Source organism: Nothobranchius furzeri, chromosome 8 (assembly GCF_043380555.1).
Source record: "Nothobranchius furzeri strain GRZ-AD chromosome 8, NfurGRZ-RIMD1, whole genome shotgun sequence".
NCBI classification, from domain to species: domain Eukaryota; kingdom Metazoa; phylum Chordata; class Actinopteri; order Cyprinodontiformes; family Nothobranchiidae; genus Nothobranchius; species Nothobranchius furzeri.
This window is the reverse complement of record NC_091748.1, coordinates 57,228,766-57,252,987: the sequence shown is the minus strand read 5'-3', so window position 1 is coordinate 57,252,987 and position 24,222 is coordinate 57,228,766. Positions and strand designations below refer to the sequence as shown.

The 24,222-nt window shown below is 40.7% G+C and overlaps 1 protein-coding gene across 3 annotated transcripts in view; it reads right to left on the bottom strand.

Moving 5' to 3' along the window:
• Positions 1-24,222, bottom strand: part of cep350 (centrosomal protein 350) — a 49,042-nt gene that overhangs the window by 8,257 nt on the left and 16,563 nt on the right. For 2 of the 3 annotated variants that reach the window (XM_015971319.3, XM_054752371.2), the window contains exons 13-27: positions 23,962-24,109; positions 23,675-23,748; positions 23,314-23,500; positions 10,546-10,691; positions 10,300-10,463; positions 9,929-10,039; positions 9,625-9,802; positions 7,685-7,899; positions 7,239-7,511; positions 6,985-7,134; positions 6,705-6,865; positions 5,453-5,575; positions 3,687-3,934; positions 482-684; positions 94-235 (exon numbers count right to left, since the gene is read on the bottom strand). In XM_015971319.3, the coding sequence (XP_015826805.3) occupies positions 94-235; positions 482-684; positions 3,687-3,934; positions 5,453-5,575; positions 6,705-6,865; positions 6,985-7,134; positions 7,239-7,511; positions 7,685-7,899; positions 9,625-9,802; positions 9,929-10,039; positions 10,300-10,463; positions 10,546-10,691; positions 23,314-23,500; positions 23,675-23,748; positions 23,962-24,109 (2,523 nt within the window). The remainder of the gene's footprint in view (positions 1-93; positions 236-481; positions 685-3,686; positions 3,935-5,452; positions 5,576-6,704; positions 6,866-6,984; positions 7,135-7,238; positions 7,512-7,684; positions 7,900-9,624; positions 9,803-9,928; positions 10,040-10,299; positions 10,464-10,545; positions 10,692-23,313; positions 23,501-23,674; positions 23,749-23,961; positions 24,110-24,222) is intronic. The other variant, XM_015971320.3, reaches the window with a different exon arrangement.

Genomic DNA, 24,222 nt, shown 5'->3' with positions numbered 1-24,222 from the left:
CAAAGTGCCAGCTGCATTCTGTCAACTCTTTCGACCACTCCTTATGACAAACTTGACTGAATAGTGTGAACGTTTCTCTCAAAGGTAACTCACCAGACTGCGTGGCTGTGGGGGAGTCGAGAGGCTGAGGGAGAACCTCACTTGGTGTCTGGGAGGTGGAACGGAGTTGCATCTTGGTTGTACCGCTGCCTTCTGAAGACGCAGCAGGGCTATGACCGGCTTTGAGGAGAGATGACTTTAAAGAAGAGACAGTAGTAGGAAGCAAGGGTGGAAAGAGAGAGATTTATTACTACAGGAAATTACATCAGAGTTAGACAGCGTGATCAGAGGAATGCATGCATTATTTATGTTGAGGTTAAAAATTAATGCTAAAAACACCTGTGGTTGTTTCACAACAAACATTTAGCGAATTAGGAAGCCCTCTAAAAGTCACGTTCAAACTGACAACACAAACAGTATGAAAGAAAACACTTCTTCATACTTTACTGCCGGGTGGCGGTGACTCTGAGGTAAAGTCCTGAGTGTAATCTTCAAGGCTGGTCTGAATGGAGGCCAAAGAGGTTTCAGAGGCTGGAGCAGGTTGTGCTGAGCCTGCTGGACCTCCCAGCTGCTGAGAGGCTGGTTTCTCTGGGTTTAAACTGGACTCAGTTGTCACCGAGGAATGGCTGTCCTCACTTACAAGCTCTGAAAATTAAACATGTAAACGTTTTTATTTTGAAACATTTCTACCGACTTAATTTCTAAACAAGATGAGTTTTAACAAACTAGTGCAGACACACGAAGGAAACAATAACTCAACCAGATCTTGTTTGGCAAAGTGGATCCAACAACAGCAAAAACGGCACGACTAACCTGACCTTAAAGCTGCACGGCGTTGGCCTAGTGAACTAGGAACGCTCCTTGGGAACCTCTGCAGCCACCAACAGCACTCTGGGGTATATTCATAGGGGTTTCAAACTGATCTATCTGCTTTGTGGGCCAACCACAGCGCTCTATTGGCTTAGTGGGCCAATCAGGGCCCTCGATTTGTCTGCTGGGCGGGATGATGCAACGAAGTGGAACAAGCTCATTTGAAACAGCTTTTACATCAATGTTGGACTATTTGGGCTTGGGTTTTATTAGAATCAGGAGCAGATGGATGTATTCAAGTCCTTTATTTAGAAGAAGGATGTATGTTTGCGCTCTTCAACAGCAGACTGCCTTGTTTACTGACATCCTTTGTGGTGAGTATGTCACGTTGTTCATTGTCCGGTAGCATGCAGACATCGTTTGAAAGACAATGGTAGAACCCGCCCCACAATGAGAACAGTCAATGGAGCGTTGCCGAACTAAATGATGTATATTTTTTAGCCTGGGTTGCCAGACTAGCACAGAGAATGCTGCAGAGAGCACACCATGTGGATGTTAGTGGAACTGCATTCAGCAGTGCACTCCTGTGACGTTCAAACCTATTTATTATTATTTACCAAATTATTTACCTATTTGTTTATTATTTACTACTACCATAAACTCAAGTAACAGACAAAGCTGTGTCAGGGGAAGGAGAGGCTCATGACAGTCTGTGGGTTAGTAGGAGAGAGCTTTGGAGAACCAAGAACATTTGGCGGGCGATCACACAAAGGTATCCTGGTGAAAGTTGGTGTGTTTACATGTGCATCAAAAAACCCAACTATTGTCTTCAATAGACCGAAGTTGGTTGTTTTGAATGCATGTAAACGTGTTAGGCAAAGGTTCAAATTGTGATAAAGCACCCAGATAATGGGACTGATACCCGACCTCATGGATGGCCCCGTTTGGCTCTGTCGAGCTGATACCGGTTACTTCCGGAAATGACAAGACCGCGGAAGCCGTCTTCTGATAATATGAGTGCCACACATCGCTGTGTGAATGTGTGTGTGAATGGTTGTAGAATCCCAAGAAGGCGCTATACAAATACAGGTCAGTTAAAAAGGAACACGCATAACACCATTAAAGAGTACGTACCAAATAAGCTGCATTTCAGCTTTATTGTCCATTCCTTCGGCCATTGTGCATACCCTGTTGTAATTTTGTCTCTTCACTCCCGCCAGCGATTGTTTACTATTTGTGTTGCTATAAGCTAACCAGAAGAACGACACATTGCCACCTACTGTACCGGTGTGGAACGAACTTCATATGTAAACTAGGATAAGGGCTCCCAGTTATTGTTTTAGATCGACCTAGATTGACTTAAACACACTTGAGTGATGCAAAATCAGATTTCCCTATGAGCTTTTTCCACTCCTGGACCTGATACTAATAAACTTTTAAGTCTTGGGACTTAGTACCAGACATGATGTGCAGCTGTGTGGCATGACTCTGGGCAGAACCAGGAGGACATGCTGCCTCACAAATGTAAAGATCCAGGCTGGAATTATTAGCCTTTAGGACCACTTATGAGCGCCCGAACTCAGCCAGAACCATGACGAGGAGCGGCCTAGAACAAATTCAGAGAACCGTGTGGGAATTAACAGCCTGGAGGCCCACTCCTGGGTGCTCAGTCAGAAACAGAAGGAGGAGCGGCCTGGGTCAGAAGCAGAGAACCAGGCATGAATTACTGGCAGGATTATTCTTGTAGCTTAGATTATCTAGCAGTTAACTGAAGGAGAGCACAGCTTCCTCGTTATTATGTTCACCTGGGGGTTTCCCTGTTCATCCACAGTGTTTTATTCCTGAGAAACTGGATCACTCCTCCTACCCTGCAAGATGATCGCCTCCATCAGTTTACCCCATCACCATGACAACGACAAGAGGATCCGGCAGGACGATCACCGGATGCATCCCTCCACCTTCTCCCAGGTGGAATTGATTTGGACTGATTTCTCTTCAGGACTTTAAAAGGAGTCTAACCTCCATTCAGGGAGCTACCTGTAGTCAAGTAGACTCCAGAGTTGTTTGAAGGCTTTAAGCCTGTTTTGTGACGCACTTCTTGGATGTGTTGAGCCCTTTTGAAGTTGAAGATCCTTTTTGCTCAAGTCTTTGAACTGGTGTTTTAGTTTAAACTACATTGAAGTAATGTTTTGGTAGTTTTGGCACCAGGTTCATTTGTTATTGGTATTAAGGTTGTATGTTTGCCCGCACACACACAAAACACACACTTTAAGTTACTTTTAGATTTTATACTGACACCTGTGTCCCCGCTAACCAGCTTGTTTAATGGGTTTGCTAAAATAGAGGTTATGACTTTTCTGTTAATCTCTTTCAGAGATTTGACTAGACTCCAGTTCTTTTTCTTTCTCCCTTTTCCTTTATTTTGGGACTGTGTCTAGTTATTTTATTAGTTAGTAAATCCAGTCCCTGGCTGATGTGTTCTTTGGTTTGTAAAGAATAAAATCTTTTGGTTGCCTCTAACTTGCTCCTCTTTTACTACTTAATTTATCTTTTATGTTGTGGGTCAGAACCAGGACTCCCTAGTCCTATTCCTGTAAAAAGGACCCTGACACTCGCGAACACACATAGGTTATGGCACACGCTCTCACAAAATTTAATTTCTACCTTTATGTGCAATCGCTGCAAAAAATACTAGATTCAATCAGGGGATCAAAAAACTGGATATATATTTAAAAAACTATTTTTTTAAGGGATTGTGGAAAATATTATTATAAATCAAAAAATCTTCAATTTAAAACAAATTTTGGCCAAATTGCGAGAAATACACAAAGCCTCACCTTTCTCACTGTCAGATTTGGTCTCAAAGTGACTGGTGTGCGAGCTAATGTCGGTGATCTCTTCTCCTTGCTTCTCAAACAAATCATGAGGTGTGTCGTGGTCTCTCTTTTTGTCCCAAACAGCCAGAGCCTCTTTCTCCATCCTACGGACCTCTGCCTCCTCTTGGTCCAATCGTTGTTTCCACTGTAGCAGCTCCTCGGCATGGTGACGCCTTTGCATTAGCTGCTGCTCTCGCTTGGTCAGGAACCTGCAGAAGTAGACGATGAAAAACAAAGGCAAAAGAACAGAGGGGTGAAGCCAAGGTGGATAAAGAAAGATGATGAGATAGAAGATGAATTGTAGATGAAGTCAAATGAGGAAAGAAAAAAGAAAATAAAAAATAACAACGGCAACGAGAGAAAGAGGAGCAGGACAAAATCCCTAAGGATAAGAACATTTTAAACAGATGCAAAAGACCCAAATCACCATGTTCTCAAAGTTATTTTTGCAAACTCACCTCAAACATTTGTCCAGCAAACACAAGAAAACCCACCTCAAATACATGCCTATACTAGTCATCCAATATAGAAACGTACAAGTTCCCATGAAGTATAAAGTGATGAAATGTTACACAAAGGAGGAGAAATATAGTGGAGATGCCAGAGACATGCGTTAAACTCAAGCCCAGGGTTGGTCGTTGAGCACAAACAAGTACACACACAAACACACACACACACACTTCGATAAATTTAGCTGTGCAGGAATTTCATGAAATGGGCCAATCCTCTAGGTTTGACCTGTTTTCCCTACTTAGAGCTTTTCCTAATAAGTGAAAACAACTTAAAAAAATGTTCTTTTTAAATCTGTTTTGCTCTTTGTCACTATTTTGTAAATATCTTTAAGGAGCTTTTAGATGTAGCCATTTTGGGAGTGGTTAGTTCTACGACTGTAAGTGCCATTACAGAGCAGCACTATTTAGCTTTTAACCAATTTAGAGGCCCTTTTCTTGATCTAATGTATACTGATGACAACTTAGACAATGAAGTACAAGACTGCGGGGTTCCTCCAGTGCCGTTCCAAACTCTATTACAGTGCAGTGGCCATCTGTACTTATTATACCCAGACCATGCAACAGCTGCTTTATAAAGGGCTGGTTAAGATTTACGGAGCTCATTAAAGAAATAGGACACTATCTTTGGTCTCTTCTCTACAGAATCCTTTACTTTCATGCCAATGTGTGGTTTCATTTTGGATTGTTTCACATCAATTATAGGAACGGCCTGCAGCCACAATCTAACAATTTACTTACTCTGCAATTGCTTTTCTAATGAATTCAAAAAGTACAAAATGAAAGAAAGGAGGTAATTACTTATTAAACGCAAGTGAACTTTGAATCAGAGATTCACAGTCAATGAGGAAGGCTCCTATTAAATAAGCATAACCTTTGAATTGTATCTCTGATTTCGAATTTTAACAAATAAATTCAACATTAGCAATATGAATGTGTTTAATTATATTTTAAAGTTGTCACAAGGTTAGCTTATTTCCAGCTCTCTCTCTGTCTCTCTCACACACAAACGCACGCACGCACGCGCACACGCACACACACACACACACACACACACACACACACACACACACACACACACACACACACCTCATCAACCAGTCCACCCCCACAACGTCCCAGAGCCAGGTGGATAAACACAAGCATGTTCCATGGTGCGGGGGTAGAGGTGAGGCAAAGCAGGGAAAGGGGGGAGAAATAGAGAGCACTGTACAGTACCTGACCAACTGGTTGTAGATAAAGAGCTGGAATTTAGGGTGGAGGTTGGGAAGACAGACACTGAGGGAGGCCCAGTGGTGGGCAGTGAACACAGAGAAGAAGTAGTGGACAGGGGAACAGTGTCTACAACACACAAGTACGCAGCAAAGTCAAAAGAGCCACGTAAACGTGTGTGTGGGCAATTACAGTACGTGTGCGTACACAAGACACACACACACACACAATGTAAAGAACACACGAAATGCAGGGGGAAACAAGACAAGCAGAGAAAAAACAGAGAAAGTGAAATGAGAAAATATGGTTTACTCCACACTCCAGGCTTTTGTACTGAGAAAATATTTTCTTTTAGCGATGGTTCAACCTGAGCAAAAAGCATCAAGTGAGTTTTTCTTTTAAATGGAACTGAATTTGACTGTTTTACCAGGCCACAGTTGTTTTATCTCCCCAAGTAATACAAGCCTGAAGGAGTTCTGACATGGTGTGGAGTTGCCAATGCTAACGGTTAGCTTCTACTAGCCGAGACACGCTCTGCTCTGTCCTGGCTGCTAAATCAACAGTCTTCCAAGTCGCAAGCCAAGATGGTTGAGTCCATGAATGCTAATATACTCTGTGACGTAGATCTGTCAGGCTTTTCTAATCAAAGTTTCCTCATCTATTTTTTTTCGGTGGCTAATGCAGGAAATAGGGGTGGGCTAGAAGACTATTTTCACATTCAGCCTACAGGTGAAACCCAGAGTGATCTGTCATCACATTGAACCTCCTCTTTAACAACAAATAACTGAGTTTGTCAGAGGAATTAATGCACTATTATCTGGTCAGAAAGAAAAGCAAATTAAAGCTCAATCATCTTTAAATAAGCAGCACCAACTAAAACAGATGATATAAATTTTCTATCGTCTTATAAGACTTGTTCAAGTTCTTTCCTATTAGAAAGAAAGGCCTTTTAAAACTACACTGTACTAAATATTTGTGAAGTTTATTTTTTATCACAGAATGAGAAAAAGTTAAAAATATTTAAATTGTCTTAGAAATCTCTATTCAGTTTATGCCAGAGGTTAACTGCAGCTGGCTCATGTGCATCAGTAATGGTAAAGCAGAGAAAGCACAGAAGATATGTAGAGCACTGAGACTGTGATAAAATAAAAATGTATGAATTAATAATGATAAGAGCAAACTTTATAATCCACTGAGAAACCTGCCTACAAGCACAGAGATCAGTACATTTATTTAAGATGGAAATGAAAATCTTTACTTTTCATCCATGTGAGACCTCATTTTCTTAAGCTTCTGCATGATGCTGCTGGTCTCACTGCCAGAGACGGAGAGCGACGGAGAGGCGCTGCGCATTTCATCTTCAAGCCTGACACTGGGGGAAGTTGATTCTGACCCAGGAGGTTCAGAAACTGGAGTTTCCTAAATAATGTATAACAGAGACAAACAGAAAATAAACCAAAACAAAGAGTTGTCCTTGTTTGGAGCTTTGTGTTTGTAAACCAAATCATGCACAGGGTTAGGGTAAGAGTGGGACTTACAGGTGGAGTTTGACCCTCAGCACACTTGAGACACTCCTTCAGTCTGAGTGTTGTGTTTCTCATTCGTGCAATCTCCTCCTGATGTTTCAGCAACAGCTGCCTTTCTTTTCTTGCTGCTTTGTTGGCCTCCTGGAGTCGCTTTATTTCAGCCTGAGAAAATAGCAAACAGCAAAGTGGGAGAAGACACTGGCTGTTTCCCTAAGTGCATCCCAAAGTGAAACCGTCTTAATGCTTTTGTGTCCCTTAGGGAGTACCTGCTCCTGCTGCAGTTTAAGAAGAAGGCCCCTCTGCTTCTTCCGGATAGGCGGCATTTTATCATCCTCACCCTTGTCTCTGAGCTTCTTTTTCTGGTGTTCAAGCCAAGCCATCTCTGCTCTGGTTTTCTCCTTCAGAGCTTTCTGCCGTAGATGCAGCAGAGAGCTCTGGTGCTGCAGTCTGACCTCCTCATCCTTCATGTACTGACGAACCATTTCCATGGTGAACTGAGAGAAGCTGTCCTGTCCATCAGAGAAGGGTATGTGTGCATTCTGAGACAGCAGGAAAAGAACAATAAAAAAAAAGGCATGTTTAGATCAACTTCAAAACATGAATCGTAGGTTAAAGAGGGTTATAAAAGCAAATTGAGTCAGAAGTAAGAAAAATATTCTGTTAGTTTGAATGTGAAAAATACAGTTATGTTAAATAAGCTCTGACCCCTCACCTTAACGGTACTGTGTGACCCAGACATTGTTGATGCATTGTGATTGGCTGCATCATAATCATCTGCTTCCTCATGACGGGACTTCTTCTCCAAAGTTCCACGGCGATGTGCCTCAGATGGAAGCAGAGAGCGGAAGGAGCGCTCCTCGATCTCATCTTCTGTCATGGACTCCTCAAACTTCAGTGAGTACTCTGTGGCCACTGATGTACTCTCCGCTGATGGAAGAGCAACAACATTAGTTTATGGCATTCGATGTGTACAACACCACTTTGCTTACTCTGATCACTTTGCCAGGAGCTTTTCCAGCCTCGTGGACTCTTTCACTTTTACTCAGCATGTTTCTGGCCCCACACACACCAGGGACACACTCTGGACCTTGTTTGTACCCTGAGTTTAGACATTGACAGTGTTTGTCTGGAAGATGTTTACATTTCAAATCATCATTGCACAGCCTGCTAATTTTCTGTTGCTTTCAATCCACCTTTACCCTCTGATAATGACCCAGATTCTTTAACTACTCACATTAATGTGCACTGCCTAATACAAAACATTGTTTTTATATTTTGACATTTCTTTTTTATTGCTTATTCTTAACTCATTCACTGCCAGCTGTTTCCTGATCAGAAAAGAAGAAGAAAATATCATTTCTATAGCGCCTCTCAAGATAAAAATCACGAGGCGCTTCACAAAAACAAAAAATGTAAAAATATAAAAAAATGTAAACATATTAAAAAGCATTTAGAAAATGTTTAAAAATATATTTAAAATAAGCAAAAATAGGCAATTGGGATTTAAAAGAAAACATTTTAAGAAAGAGAGAGAGTGAAAAGGAAAGAGGGAAATCAGTGGATCCTGAGGAAGGTGAAATAGGTGGGGAGAGCAGAATAAAGAGAGAGTGGTGAAGAAGGTCATACAAAAGCCAGCTTGAACAAGTGAGTCTTCAGCTGCTTTTTGAAGGAGTCCACTGAGTCCACTGATCTCAGGCTCAGGGGGAGAGAGTTCCAGAGTCTGGGGGCCACAGCAGCAAATGATCTGTCACCTTTGGTCTTTAGCCTGGTGCGCTGCACAACCAGTAGGCTTTGATCACTGGACCTCAGGGACCTGCTGGGGGTGTAGGGACTAAGAAGATCACCAATGTAAGATGGTGCTTGTCCATGTAAGGCCCTATAGACCAGAACCAGGATCTTGAAATGAACCCTGAAGTTGACTGACAGCCAGTGAAGCTGGAGGAGAAGCGGGGTGATGTGGGTGTGTTTGGAGGACTTGGTCAGAAGCCGAGCACAGGCATTCTGAACCACCTGTAGACGGTTCAGGGAGGTTCTGCTCAGACACGTGAAAAGAGAGTTACAGTAGTCTAAGCGTGAGGAGACGAAGGTGTGATCTTTGCTGTGGACTGCATCTTGCCGGTCATTATCACGTGACAGCGACTAGTCGATGACAGGCATAACAAGTCACTATAGAGCAAAGTCGACTAGTGACTAGTTCATACAACCCCTGCTACTGCTCCCCAGAGTGTTCTGCAGCATAATCAGCACGTTCTCTTTGAACTTGATATCAAATTTTCGCCTCCTCTTCGTCTCCGCACGGTTTAAGTTACCCTCGCGGTCTATCACTGGCAAATCAAAAGTGAGACGGATGACACAACCGCCCCCCGTACTTGCTTGTTACCACATTCCACCCGACCACAATAAAAAAATGGCCATTATTCACCTCCGCCGACTAAAACCAAAATATGATACCCGGCAGTTAATTAAATACAGGCTAATATTAGAGGATTTACGGTATTTCCATATCGCCCAGCCCTAAACTGAATTTTTCCAATATTCACCTATTTTCTCTCACTTTGTTCAAGTGTACAACGATTTTCTAATCACTATACTAACAATGTGTAATGGGATATTTGAATTTTTCAACTGAAAGCATGCTTGCTAATGCAGTACCTTTGTCATCCATGTACGCAGCATCTTTGTTGTTGTTAACCTCTATAATGTGTCGGGCAGCATCTGCTGTGTGTCGTGCTGCCTCAGCCTGTTGGCTCATCTTATAAGTTGATTCCTGGAATTTTTCCAAAGGCTCTTTTTGTGATGCTGCGAAGCTTTCCTGTAGTTCCATATGAGCCTGGACAAAAATCATACACAAATGTTATACTGATAACATCATAAATATGCACAAGGGAATTGATAAAAGTGAAGAAACGAGCCAAATTCCCCAAAAACATCTACTAATGAGCAATGTGCACCATACCATGGCAACTCTCTGTCTGTTTTCTTCCTGCTGTAGCTTGGTCTCAAGAGCTTCTCTTTCAGCTTTGATCTTCAACTCATAAATTTCACGCTCATGAAGATGCTGCTTGGCCTTAGGGGTAGATAAAGAGAACGGGTCAACAGAGGGTTTCTGTATTGATTCTGCAGGCTCAATAACTATAATGATAATAATAAAAAAGGTTCAAACGTAAACGTCACCTTAACAACACCATATACAACAATGCTACTAATCTGTTGCAAAATGAGTGATAAAACAAATGTTTACTTATTTAACACCAGCTAAACATGTGAGACCTGAACACGTTCGACCAAAGCTAAAACAGAACTAGGAATTGTGACATCATCCTTTACCCGGAGCATTTGGGCCAATGACACACTCTCCTGTTGTGCCATGGACACACCCATCATCCTCTCAACAGCTCCCAGCTGTTTGATGGACTCCTCAATGGACTCTAGGTAGTGCAGCTCTGCTGCCATTTGCTGCTGCAAGACAGCAGGTGAATACTGCAACTCACCTGGGAGCAAAACAAGGTGATACATCAATGATGTTGATCTCATAACATACATTATGATAACATCTAAGTAGGTTTAATTTACCAGTAGGCATCGACTCAGTTTGATTAGGATAAAATGAGGTGTTGATGTCTGGATTAATTGTGCCATTTCTCAATGGACCACTGAAAGAGTCTGCTTCTGTAGGACAGCTGGGTTCTGGGGAGCGAGATGGAGAGGCCAATCTGGGTCTGCAAAAAAAAAAAAAAAAAAAAAAAAAAAAAAAAAAAAAAAAGTTGAATTAATCAATTATCATTATTGTCATTTTCTCGGCTTCCTTAGGACCTCAAATGTGCCCCATCTCTAGTAACTTTTAAATCAAAATTCAAAACTGTCATGTGTTAATCAGCCTTTGAATGAATGTTTCTTATGCTACACCTTCTGCACTGTAACTGCTCACCCTTTGTATTTTTTTATTCTGAAATTTGAAATTAAGTTGTGTATTTACTTTGACTTACATTTATTTTGTGTATTTTGATTGTGCTGTTGCGTGCTATTCTCGCTAATCGAAAGACTCGTGTGCTATACAAATAAAGCTGCCTTGCTTATAACCTGAAACTGGAAAAGACATGTCTGAAATAATTGTTTTACTTTGTAGCTAACCGTAAAATGACATCTTCTTTTGCTTGTATTTTAATTTGGCACAACTTGCCTTTATTTATAATCCGTTTTTATCAACTTCCTGTTCGAATGAAAAGCTTTTATTTTGAAGGGTCTATTTCCTGTTCTAACAGTTAACGCAAGCTAGCTTAACAGCGATAAAACGGCCAAAGCAGCTTTGACGGAGATCTAACATGGATTTTGCTATTAGCAGCCCCCTTGATAGAGGCACAAGGTAAATGTATTATCTTAATGTACTTATGTTTTAAATATTTTTTGTTATAAAATGGTTAGATCCAAATGCATTGATTTATCTTATAAAGCTAAGGAAATTGTAATTTATGGTGTATGTTGTAAACTGTTGTAAACCGTTAATAACAGTTGTATTGATGTAAGAGTATGGATCAATTTACACGGTTTCTTTTGTACACATCTCCAGCTCTTACGGTGAAATTGAGGGTCATCGTCATTAAATCCAAAACTTCATCAGTAAAGTGTCATCCTTCATTCGGGGGGGTATGCTACAGTAAGAGCTTACCTCCGGGAAAACTGACAACTGGGAAGCAAGAAGCATCACCCCATTTGCTACAACAAGCTGCCTGCGCTCTCAAGGAATGACACGGTACCAACACAAAGTAGAAAGCTGCATCAACGATCTGGCAACAAGCAAATTCTCTCAAAATGGAAAAGATAGAGGATAATCAGTTAAAGGAAAAGGAACAACTAAAGGAATTTCCATTTCAAATGGATGAGAAGTTACTAAGAAGATCAGAACGGCTTAGTGTGCCCACAGAAAAAATGATCCTTTATCAAATGGATGAACAAACTAAAAGAGAGAAAAAACTGTTAACTCTTTATGAACACTGGAAAGGCCAGGTCAGAGTCTACAGAGAAGACCTGAAATGTGATATACCAGATGTGCAGTTAGCAGAAATGGCTGACGATATTGAAAAGACAGTAAATAACATGACAAAAGCATACAGTGAACTAAGAGAATGTAATGTACCATCACAGGTTATACGGCGCAAAATGGATTCTTGTGAATCTGTGACAAAGGATATTATGAAAATAATTTCTGAGCGATTAGCAGCCATAGATGAATATGATGCAGATAGAGAAAGGCAGCGCCTCCATCAGCTCTTAACTTATGAACATGCAAGGTCCATATTTGGTACTGTGTCACAGTCGTGTTGCCACTCTGATGCAAGCATCACAACCAGAAGAATCGATGCAGCTGCAGAATTAGCTGCTAAGGAGGCTCAGTATAAAATTACACAAGAGGAAATCAAACAAAGGGAGAAAATAAGAGAAATGGAAGAGAAACACAGGCGGGAACTGGATGTTCAAAAATCTAAACTAGAGCATTTACAAGTAGAAAAGGAAAGGCAAGCTGCACGTGCAAAATTTGAGACTTATGACAAGGAATTGAAAGGTGATATGGAAAGTCAGCTAATGTTACAGAACTATGGGACTTCTTTTCTCAACAATAATTTTGCACAACCAGCCCTAGTGCTCTCTACAGGTTCATATATCCCACCTGTGCAACAAAATGCATCCATTCCCCTCATCAACTCTCCACGACAACCACACTCTCAAATTGCCACTCCATTACCTCCAACAGACATTTCTCTGCTGGCTAAAGCTATCCAAGATACCATAGCTGTAAACAGAATCCCAGTACCAGTGCCCGTCATATTCAGTGGCGATCCCATAACCTACATTGAATGGAAGTCTTCCTTCAGCTCACTAGTGGACTGTAAAAGTATACCTCCTGCTGAAAAACTGCACTTATTAAAAAGATACATTACTGGTCCTGCACTTAAGTGTCTTGAAGGAACATTTTATCGTAGTGATGAAGAGGCATATGAAGATGCATGGAGAAGACTTGATCAGCGCTATGGTCAGCCATTTGTTGTCCAAAAGGCATTTAGAGACAAACTGTCTAAGTGGCCTAAAATCCACCCAAAGGATGCAGAAGGTTTAAGGACATTTTCTGATTTTCTCACAACCTGTCTTCAAGCAACACCACATGTAAAGGGCTTGGAGATACTAAGCGACTGTGAGGAAAACCAAAGGTTACTGCAAAAGATTCCTGAATGGGTTGCAACACGTTGGAATCGTCAAGTCACAGTTGCTCTCATGGAAGGTAAAGATTTCCCCTCTTTCAAGGATTTTGTTGAGTTTGTTGCACTTGAGGCGGAAATTGCTTGCAATCCTGTGACTTCTTCATATGCACTCCATTCGTGCAGCTCATCTTCAGAAAATAGACATACAAAGGAGATTAAACCAAACAGATCGACAACTCAAGTCTTTACAACACAAGCTACAATGCATGAAGATAAAACAAAGTCAAATTACACAAGATTAAAGGTAGCTTGCATGTTCTGCAAAGATGAGGACCATCAGTTGTCAAAGTGCCCAAGCTTCACAGAAAAGTCACTCGACGACAAACGGACATTTGTAAAGGAAAATAAACTTTGCTACGGGTGCTTAAAAGTGGGCCATAATGCCAAAGACTGTCATCATCGCCACACATGTGACTTGTGCAAAAAACGGCATCCTACTTGTTTGCACAATGAAAATCATAAACCAAATGAAAGACCCCAGAACTCAACAAGCATCCCACCAACCACAGAAAATGGTACTACGGCAGCCACAGCCCTAAATGTTACAAAGGTGGGTCAAACAGGTAGTACCTCCATGATAGTTCCTGTATGGGTTTCTACTGCCCAGAACCCATCTAAAGAGCAGCTAGTGTACGCTTTATTAGACACACAAAGTGACAACACATTTGTCAGTGAAGAATTATTCAATCAGTTGCAAGCAGACTCCCATCCAGTAAAGCTAAAGCTAACCACAATGCTGGGAGTTCACATGACGGTCAAAAGTCAGAGAGTAGCAGGGCTACGAGTGAGAGGTTATGCTTCAGATGTTCACATTGACCTCCCACCCTCTTACACAAAGGATTATATCCCATTTAACTATGATAACATACCTACGAGCGAAACCGCAAAGCAATGGCTTCATCTGTCAGAGATTGTTGATAAAGTACCTCCTCTCTTGAGCTGTGATGTTGGACTACTCATTGGATTTAACTGTCCCAGAACTCTAGCTCCAAAACAGGTTATACTTGGAAAGGATGATGAGCCATTTGCAATCCAGACAGATCTGGGATGGAGCATTGTTGGTGGCTTAACATTGGAGTCAAATGAATCTGAAACAAGTTTTTGCCACAAAGTTATGGTAAAGGAACTGCCTCCAGTAACACCAATGGATGTAATTAATGTTCTGGAGTCAGATTTTAAAGACACAAAGGAAAACGAAAAAACAGTCTCACAAGAGGATCTCATTTTTTTGGACAAACTCAAGGAGGGAATAAAGAAGAACAAACAAGGACACTATGAGATGCCTCTTCCATTCAAACAAAGGCCATATTTACCATACAACAAAAGGCTCGCAGAAATCAGACTGGAACACTTAAAGCGAAAGTTTAATAAGGATGAAAACTACAAAAGGGACTATGTTGCATACATGAACGAAATAATAGAAAGAGGAGATGTGGAAGAAGTATACACTGAAGGAGTACCTGGTGAACAATGGTACATTCCCCATCATGGGATTTACCACCCCAGAAAGCCCACAAAACTGCGTGTCGTGTTTGACTGTTCTGCCAAACACAGTGGAACAAGTCTCAATAATCATCTCCTCCAAGGGCCAGACTTGATCAACAACCTGACAGGCATTCTCTTGAGGTTCAGGCAACATTCTATTGCTTTAATGTGTGATGTAGAAAAGATGTTCCATCAGTTTCATGTCAATGAGAAGGACAGAGATTATCTACGTTTCCTCTGGTGGAAAAATGGTGATACAAGCACACAACCTCAAACCTACAGAATGAAGGTACACCTTTTTGGTGCAGCGTCATCTCCAGGCTGTGCAAATTATGGACTCAAGTACTTAGCAAAAGAACACTTCCACTCACATCCAGCAGGTTCACAGTTCATAGAGAGAGACTTTTATGTTGATGACGGAGTAACAAGCACAAAAACAGTAGAAGGAGCAATCCAATTAGCACAAGAAGCCAGAGAAATTTGCAACAAAGGCAACCTTCGTCTCCACAAGTTCATTTCTAATGATCAGACTGTTTTACAATCCATCCCTCCATCAGAATGTGCTGTAAACCCTAATACAAGAGACTTGACATTCAATGACTTGCCACAAGAAAGAGCTCTAGGGATTCAGTGGAACATTAAAAGGGACTGTTTCAAATTTGACAACATACTAAGAGTCCAGCCAGCCACACGCAGATGCATTCTGTCTACTGTTGCGTCAATCTATGACCCATGTGGATTCTTAGCACCATATGTTTTAAATGGAAAGAAAATCTTGCAAGAAATGTGCCAGCATGGTATTGGATGGGACGACTCCCTACCAAACACACTTATGCCAAGGTGGGAGAGTTGGCAAAGTGACTTTGTAAATCTAGACAAGCTAGACATTCCTCGCTGTTATTTTCCTGCTAGCTTTGGTGAACCTAAAGAAATAGAGTTACACCACTTTTCGGATGCAAGCTCAAGTGGTTATGGACAATGTAGCTATTTGAGAGCAAAAAATGCTAAAGATGAAATATACTGCTCTCTGGTAATTGCAAAGGCACGAGTTGCTCCAACTAAACTGACCACGATCCCCAGACTAGAACTAACGGCGGCTACAATTTCAGTCTCAGTCAGCAACATGTTACGGGACGAACTGAGTTATGATGTGAAAGAATATTTCTGGACTGACTCAAAGGTTGTACTGGGCTACATAAACAATGATGTACGCCGTTTTCACACCTTTGTGGCCAACAGGATCCAAAGAATCAGACAAAGTACGAGCCCTCAGCAATGGTTTTATGTGCCATCAGAAGTGAACCCGGCTGACAGAACTTCAAGAGGTGCAACTATCAATGAGTTAATTAAGTCTAACTGGTTCACTGGGCCTACCTTTTTATGGGAAAATGAACTACCCACACCACAAACTGTTGAGCTAGATCTGACCATAGGGGATCCAGAAGTCAGAAAGATGCAGATAATGCTAACAAAAGTCACACACGTTGTGAGTCTTGCTGAACGCTTGAGTAAGTTCTCGTCCTGGTCAAAAGCAATCAAAGCTGTTGCACATCTAATAAGAAGGGCCAGACACATCAAGTCAAATGCAATAGCTACAGTGAGTGAACAGAAAAATGCTGAACTTGTGATCATTCGTGACGTACAAAATCAAACATATGGACTGGAAATAAAACTACTAAACAAAGACAAACAGCTCCCACATCACAACAAACTGTTTAAACTGGATATCTTTATGGATAAAGATGGTCTCCTAAAGGTCGGAGGGAGACTCCAACATGCAGCAAGTGACACTTTCAAACACCCGATTGTGATTCCAAAAGATCACTATGCAGCCAAGCTCATTATATCTCACTGTCATGACAAAGTAAAACACCAAGGAAAAGGATTCACCATTAATGAAATCAGATCTAGTGGCTACTGGATTCCTGGAATGAGTAAAACAGTTGCTTCATTCATCCGTCAGTGTGTGACCTGCCGCAGACTTCGCAATATTCCAGAGGGTCAGAGAATGAGTGACCTACCTCCACAACGCTTGGAGCCCTCTCCTCCCTTCACACAATGCGGCATGGACTGTTTTGGTCCATTTATGACCACAGAGGGAAGAAAACAACACAAAAGATATGGACTCTTATTTACTTGCTTTTGTTCTCGTGCTATTCACATTGAGCTATTAGAGGACTTGTCCACTGATGCATTTATTAATGCATTAAGGTGTTTCATTTCAATCAGAGGTGCAGTCCGACAAATCCAGTGTGACCAGGGAACAAACTTTGTTGGTGCTCAAAATGAATTTAAGGCAGCTTTAAATGAGCTTGACACTCTGAGACTTAGCACTTATTTGTCTGACAAACAGTGTGACTTTGTGATGAATGCACCCCACTCTAGTCATGCAGGAGGAGTGTGGGAACGCCAAATAAGGACTGTCAGAAGTGTTTTGAACATTACTCTGTCACTGGCTCAAAGTAGACTCAATGATGCTTCATTAAGAACTTTTTTCTATGAAGCCATGGCCATAGTCAACAGTAGACCACTGACTGTAGATAATCTCAATAGCCCTGACAGCTTAGAACCACTTACACCCAACCATCTCCTTCACATGAAATCCAACGCACCACTGCCCCCACCTGGCACTTTTCACAAGGAGGACCTGTATTGCAGGAAACGATGGCGGCGTGTCCAGTTCCTTGCTGAACAGTTCTGGAGCCGCTGGAGACGGGAATACATTCACAACATAATTTCAAGGCAAAAATGGCACTCACCCAAAAGGAATCTAAAGGTTGGTGATGTTGTATTGGACATGGATGAACTAGCACCTAGAGGTGAATGGAGACTTGCAAGAGTTCTAGAGACTGTCAATGGAAAGGATGGACTTGTACGAAAAGTAAAGATCTCCCTCGGAGAAAAGAGACTCAACAACAAAGGTCAACGCGTTAATAAGTTATCAGTTGTAGAGCGTCCAGTACAAAAACTTGTTTTGGTGTTAGAAAGTACTTAAGTTCTTCTTGGGTCATTTTGTTTGAGAAAATTTTTCATTTCTCTTCTTATGTAAACCAGTCATTCATAATTTTGGTGGGAGTGTAGCTAACCGTAAAATGACATCTTCTTTTGCTTGTATTTTAATTTGGCACAACTTGCCTTTATTTATAATCCGTTTTTATCAACTTCCTGTTCGAATGAAAAGCTTTTATTTTGAAGGGTCTATTTCCTGTTCTAACAGTTAACGCAAGCTAGCTTAACAGCGATAAAACGGCCAAAGCAGCTTTGACGGAGATCTAACATGGATTTTGCTATTAGCAGCCCCCTTGATAGAGGCACAAGGTAAATGTATTATCTTAATGTACTTATGTTTTAAATATTTTTTGTTATAAAATGGTTAGATCCAAATGCATTGATTTATCTTATAAAGCTAAGGAAATTGTAATTTATGGTGTATGTTGTAAACTGTTGTAAACCGTTAATAACAGTTGTATTGATGTAAGAGTATGGATCAATTTACACGGTTTCTTTTGTACACATCTCCAGCTCTTACGGTGAAATTGAGGGTCATCGTCATTAAATCCAAAACTTCATCAGTAAAGTGTCATCCTTCATTCGGGGGGGTATGCTACATACTTATTTACGAATGCCAGTATCTGATGTATGTACTCTTGAGGATTTTTTTACTTACCGAGGTGTTTTGAAAAATAATTTTGATGTATAATTACAACAATCTAACCCAATCTTACCCGAATACATAGCATTATCATCACCAATGCTGGTAAAAACTGTTTTGTGTACAGAGCAATATAAATGTAATCTGCTAAATCTGATAATCAGCCTTAATACTCTTACCAACAGAAAAAAAAACGTTCCTAAACTGCCTTGGCCTGAGCACACTAAACCCTCTTCAACTTATGATGGGAGGAAATGAGAGGACCCTGCCTGAATGTAAAGCCTTTACTGTGCAGGACACAGATACCATAGAATCCAAAGAATTTACCACTTGGTCTTCAAAGTAGCATGAAGGGGCTCAGATTACACATATTTGTGCTGAGATTAAAAAAAAGAAAACCTCTCTTGCTTTGGCAGAAAGCCCAATCTGTGGTAAAGCTGACTGACTCAAAAACCATCCGGCGGGCTTTTATAACAAACCACCCAGTGTATTCTGCTCTCAGGCCTGACTGCAGCTTGTGTTCCTTGGCATTAGCTCAATGGATGCTCAAACACTCAGGCCTACAACAGAACAACAAGACACAAGACTGCTTTAACTGGCAGCAGCAACGGGGCACCCTTACATGTAGGCGTGTTTAGATACATTTAATTATGGTAACAAATAACACCTACAGTGGGTATAGAAAATAATCACCCTCTATTGAAAGACTTCAGTCTTTTTGCATTACAGCCTTAAATGGAAAAACAAACAAAAAATATCTTACCAGCTTTACTTATCTAATCCAACCCATAACATCCAAATGAAAAATATCAAAGCTACAGTTTATGGAAAAAAATATTAAATGAATAAAAATACAAAAAATACCAATATGAATAAAGGACAATCCTGTTGCTTTATCCTAAATCCATAGAATACTTTCCCTACTACTCCTACAGGAAAACAGAGGGCTGTACTGACTAAGAAGAAATAAATTAAACATTTTAATTATTTTTGTTACACTGGTCCCTCATTTATCACTAGGATTACATTCTAAAAATAACTAGAAAAAGGCGATATCCGCAAAGTAGCCAGCTTTTTGTTTTTTTACAATTATAAATGTTTTAAGGCTGCAAACCTCATAACTACACACTTTATATAATTTTCTCAGACATTTTCACACTTTTCTCTCTTGTTTAAACACTGTGCCCTAATCAAGATGCAGAGCACAATGTGCTGTTAAAAAAAAAAAGAAAGCATGCAAAATTCCACTAAAGGTAAGAATTATTTTCAGGTGTATTTATTAGTTTTCCCTAAACTAATTTACTAAAGTGAGCTGCCTGAATGCTTTAATGGGGTGCTTGAATGTTTTTCCTCACAAAAACACTGCTAGAACGCTGATTACATTACAGCTATAGCAGCAGCATGAAAACAATAAAACAACCAGATGCACCACTCCGTGCGCTCGCCTTGAGTCCAACATTCCATCCCTCTCCTGCTCGCTGCTACAACTGTAACTTTTAAAAAGGGGACCCCGGATGTGTACTCACCAAGCAAAGACTTTTCAAATGGTCAAATTTAAAAGTTGAATATGGAACATGGACACTCTAACGACATCTAGTGTTTATTTTTCAGCCATGTTGGTTCACTGCTGATATGTCAAGTGACCAGCCAGCACCATGTCCAATGACGAATCGTAAAGGGTAAGGAGCCATTTCTACTATTACTTTTATTTTACAACAGTATTTACCGTTAGAACATATTCTGGGCTCAGAACCAGCTGCTTGATTTAATGAGTCCACCATTTTAAACAGTCCCAGCCTCGCCTTGCCAAGCGGATTTTCACCACAACGGTGCCCCTTATTGGCTGGCAGATGCAATGATTAACCCAGTGTCATGCCCGTCAAAATAAAATTGTGATCATTTATTTTTTAAATATAGCTTTTAAAGGAGAAAAATGTACATTCATTCTGCACACCTCTAAATGCCACTTTCAAAAGATCTCAGGGACTAAGTTGTGGACAGACATAAGGCAGGAGACGGACACAAAAACAATCCCAAAGGCTTTATCAATCTCAAGGAGCATGGTAAAGTCTACAGTAAAGAAGTGGCAAGTGTCAGGTACTACGACCGTCCCTGAATTCAGTAACTGAGCAAGCGGGAAACTGGTAAGAGTGGCTATCAAGAGGCCAATGGCCACTCTGAAGGACTTAAAGGACTTGTCATTCTGCCCATGTGACAACAATTTCACAAGCGCTCCACGGATGTGGCTTGTTTAGAAAAGTCATAAGGAAATATCCAATTCTCAAGAAAGGCCACATTAAAGCTGGTTTCATTTTTGTTGAAATGTACCTTGAAAAATCTGATGCCAAATGGAAAATGGCCTCATGGTTAGATGAGATGAAACTAACTATGTGATATTTTATTCTCACTATTTCTTGAATATTTTTCTGAACTGTAATTGTGATTTTTTTCAGTTTGATATTATAGGTTGCATTGGATAAGTAAAATTCGTAAAATATATTTTGTTTTTGTCGTCATTTAAGGATACAAAGGAAGCAAAATGAAAATCTTTCAAAGTAGGTGATTCTTTTCTATACCCACTGTAAGAGAAAACTATGCAGAGGCTGAAACCACTTGGATTATTAAAGAAGTTCATTTTAGCTTAAGAAAATACTTTTTAATTAAAAGTATAAATCTTTCTACTACCTGATCTGGATGTTAAAAAGCTTCAATAAGACAAGAAACTTGTAACCACAAAAATAATATAACCCAGTCTCCCAGCAACAAATAGCAAAATTTGGGCCTTTTTGCCTAAACCCTATGGCTAGCAGCACTTTTTGGTTTACAATGAATTCATAATTCATCAGATGTAATGAATCAATTTAATATAGAAAACTAAAGATACATATAATCACAGATGACTTCAGTAGAAATAACGTATGATAGACAAGATGACAAGAGGTGTTTGTAATGAATAAAACCAGGAAGTGCGAAATATCAGAGGAATGAAAACAATGGTACTTCTGCTTAAAAGGTACCGTATTTTCCGGACTATAAGTCGCTCCGGAGTACAAGTCGCAAAAGCCATAAAACGTATAATGAAGAAGAAAAAAACACATAAGTTGCACTGTCGCATTTTGGGGGGACATTTTAGTATTTTTCTTAAAAAAATCTGTGACCAAGCATTTCACATCGCAAGACAAGTACCGGTAACAATAACAGAATAAACAACCAGCTGTTGCATTGGCGGTATGCTGATGCGACATTTGTTATCCAGCTGCACAAGGAATAAACAACAAACTGAATTGCGTGTGACATATTAACATTTGTTCAGATAACTGTAGCATACAAAATATAACAAGCTTACCAAACTCTCCATCTCACTCCAAACCACTAAAATCCATCAAATTCTTCCTCCTCTGTGTCACTTCTGAACAACACGGCCAACTCTGGAGGAGGACGACGAAGCACCTCTTCCTCTGCATGACTGTCATCAGACTCTGCATCAGTCCCAGTTCCAATTATTCCGGCCTTCCTGAACCCCGACAGGATGGTCTCGGTTGTCACTGATGCCCATGCTTTGTTGATTATCCAATGACTTCCAGGAAAGTTGGATGGCGCATCCTCCCGGTTGCCGTGAAGCTGTGCTCTCCATCAATCATCCACTGTTCCCACAGGTTGCGCAAGACTGCCTTAAAGCTCCGGTTCACTGAGATGTCAAGTGGCTGGAGAACTTTAGTTAAATCTCCAGGGATGATGGCAGGTATGGAGTTGACAGCTTTTAATTTATCTTTGAACTGTGGCGTGATGTGCGCTCGCATGCTGTCCATCATGAACAGGGCTTTGCGTGTTCTGAAGAAACCATTTGGACGCTCACTTTGTGAGCCAAAAGTTCATCATTTCTTGATCCATCCACCCTTTCTCATTCACAGCCAAAACAACTGAGGGGGAGTTGATGTTTAGCATGGTTTTACATTTGAAAATGACCGTCAGGGGTAATTTTGATCCATCTCCACAACATGCCAGCACCACGGTGAAGTGTGATTTCTCAATACCAGTTGTCACAATATTCACTTTTTCTGCAACACTTCGGCCCATGGGGATGTCAAATCTGAGGGGAGCCTCGTCCATATTAATAATATGATCCGGTGCCATGCTGAGTTCGGTTGTTTGCCTTTCAACAAACTCGTGGAAACCATCAACCTTGGCTTGGAAGTCTGCTGGCAGTTTTTGGGACACCGATGTCCGTGCTCTGATAGAGAGCTGGTTGCGTTGCATGAAGCGGTAACACCAAGGACCTCCCGCAAAGTCGCTGATATTCATCGCCTTGGCAACCACCTGGGCGTGGAGACGTAGTTGCACTGCTGATGAGCCTCTCCCAGCAGCCCGCTGTTCAAGCACCCATTTGCGAACTTGTTCCTCTAGCTGTGGCCAGCTAGCTTTTAGCCCACGATTAGTTTTTTTTCCCATTGCAATAAGGGTGACCTCCGCTTTTTGCTAGTCCCTCACAAGTTTCTCGCTCACTCCAAAATTTCTTTCAGCTGCTCGATTACAGTTTTTTGTTGCATATTTCACTACTTGGAGCTTGTAATCTGCAGAATATGCTTTTCTTTTCGGGGGCGTTTCTATTCTTTAGTCTTTCTTGATTGTAAGCTATTGTTTAAATGCTGAATTTTTAGTGGAACAGGTGTCACACTTACCAATACAAAGGCCTACAGCTGCATCTAGCAGTTATAGGTGAAAATGACTAACATGATTTGGTATATAAGTCGCTCCGGAGTATAAGTCGCAGGACCAGCCAGACTATGAAAAAAAGTGTGACTAATAGTCTGGAAAATACGGTATATAATTCAGTCATTCAGTTAGAAAAATGCTCAGAAGGACAAAGCAAGAAAAATATTTCCTAATTTTTAGACCTGGCCTAGCACTATCAAAGTGAATAACAAATGTACTCCACTTGGGGGTCATTACCTTTGAGGAGAATGTCCTGATGTTTCTCCTGAAGTGTCATTAGAGTTTATACTTTTGTCCTGGGTGTGACTAGAGCTTTTGCCCGTTTCCCTCTTCCTGTAGTCTGATGATGGGTCTTCTGAAGGAGGAGAGCAAGAATTCCTCTGCTCTTCAACAAGAGTTGTATCACTCTGGTCTGATATGGTTCCTGTAGAGAAAAAGAAGAATTGTTTTGTTAAATATGGAATTTAACATTTTTTACATTTGATATAGATTAATTACAATTGTCCTCATCTGCAAAATGTCTGAACTACTTTCTACAGAACACCAATTTGCAATTCATAGTCAAAGCACAACATCGTGCAAAATAAGTTATGGTCACCTTTTCTTCTGCCAGACTGTCTGGAAAGAGGTGAGGAGTTAGGTGTCGAGCCAGGGGAAAGATGCTGCGATTGACTGAAATGATTAAAAGATAAATGTTGAGAATGAATGACTCCTATAGTCTTTAAACAATCATCTCACAAGCTCATAAGTCACTTTCCAAGTAAAAAAAGCAAAAAGGATAACTACATGCAGAATATATGTATATATGTATATAAACACTTTGAACACATTTTTTGTTTTACCTGTGTGACATGAGTGACACCCAGTGGTCATAACATATCTTACCTTGGTGAACTGGAGCCTCTGTGTTCACTGACTTTGCTGCTATGTGATGAAACAAAATCATCTTCATAGATCACTGCACTTCCTGGGCTGGCTCCAGAGTGTAAAGAACTGGCAGGTGGAGAATTCCTCTGAGAATTTCTTTCATTCACTGGAAGATGGAAAATTTTAAAGATATTAACTTTTTTATCATGACTTTCAGTAGAAACCAGCAACATTCTGTGTAGCTATTTGAGTCAATAGGGGACTACTATTTATAAAAAT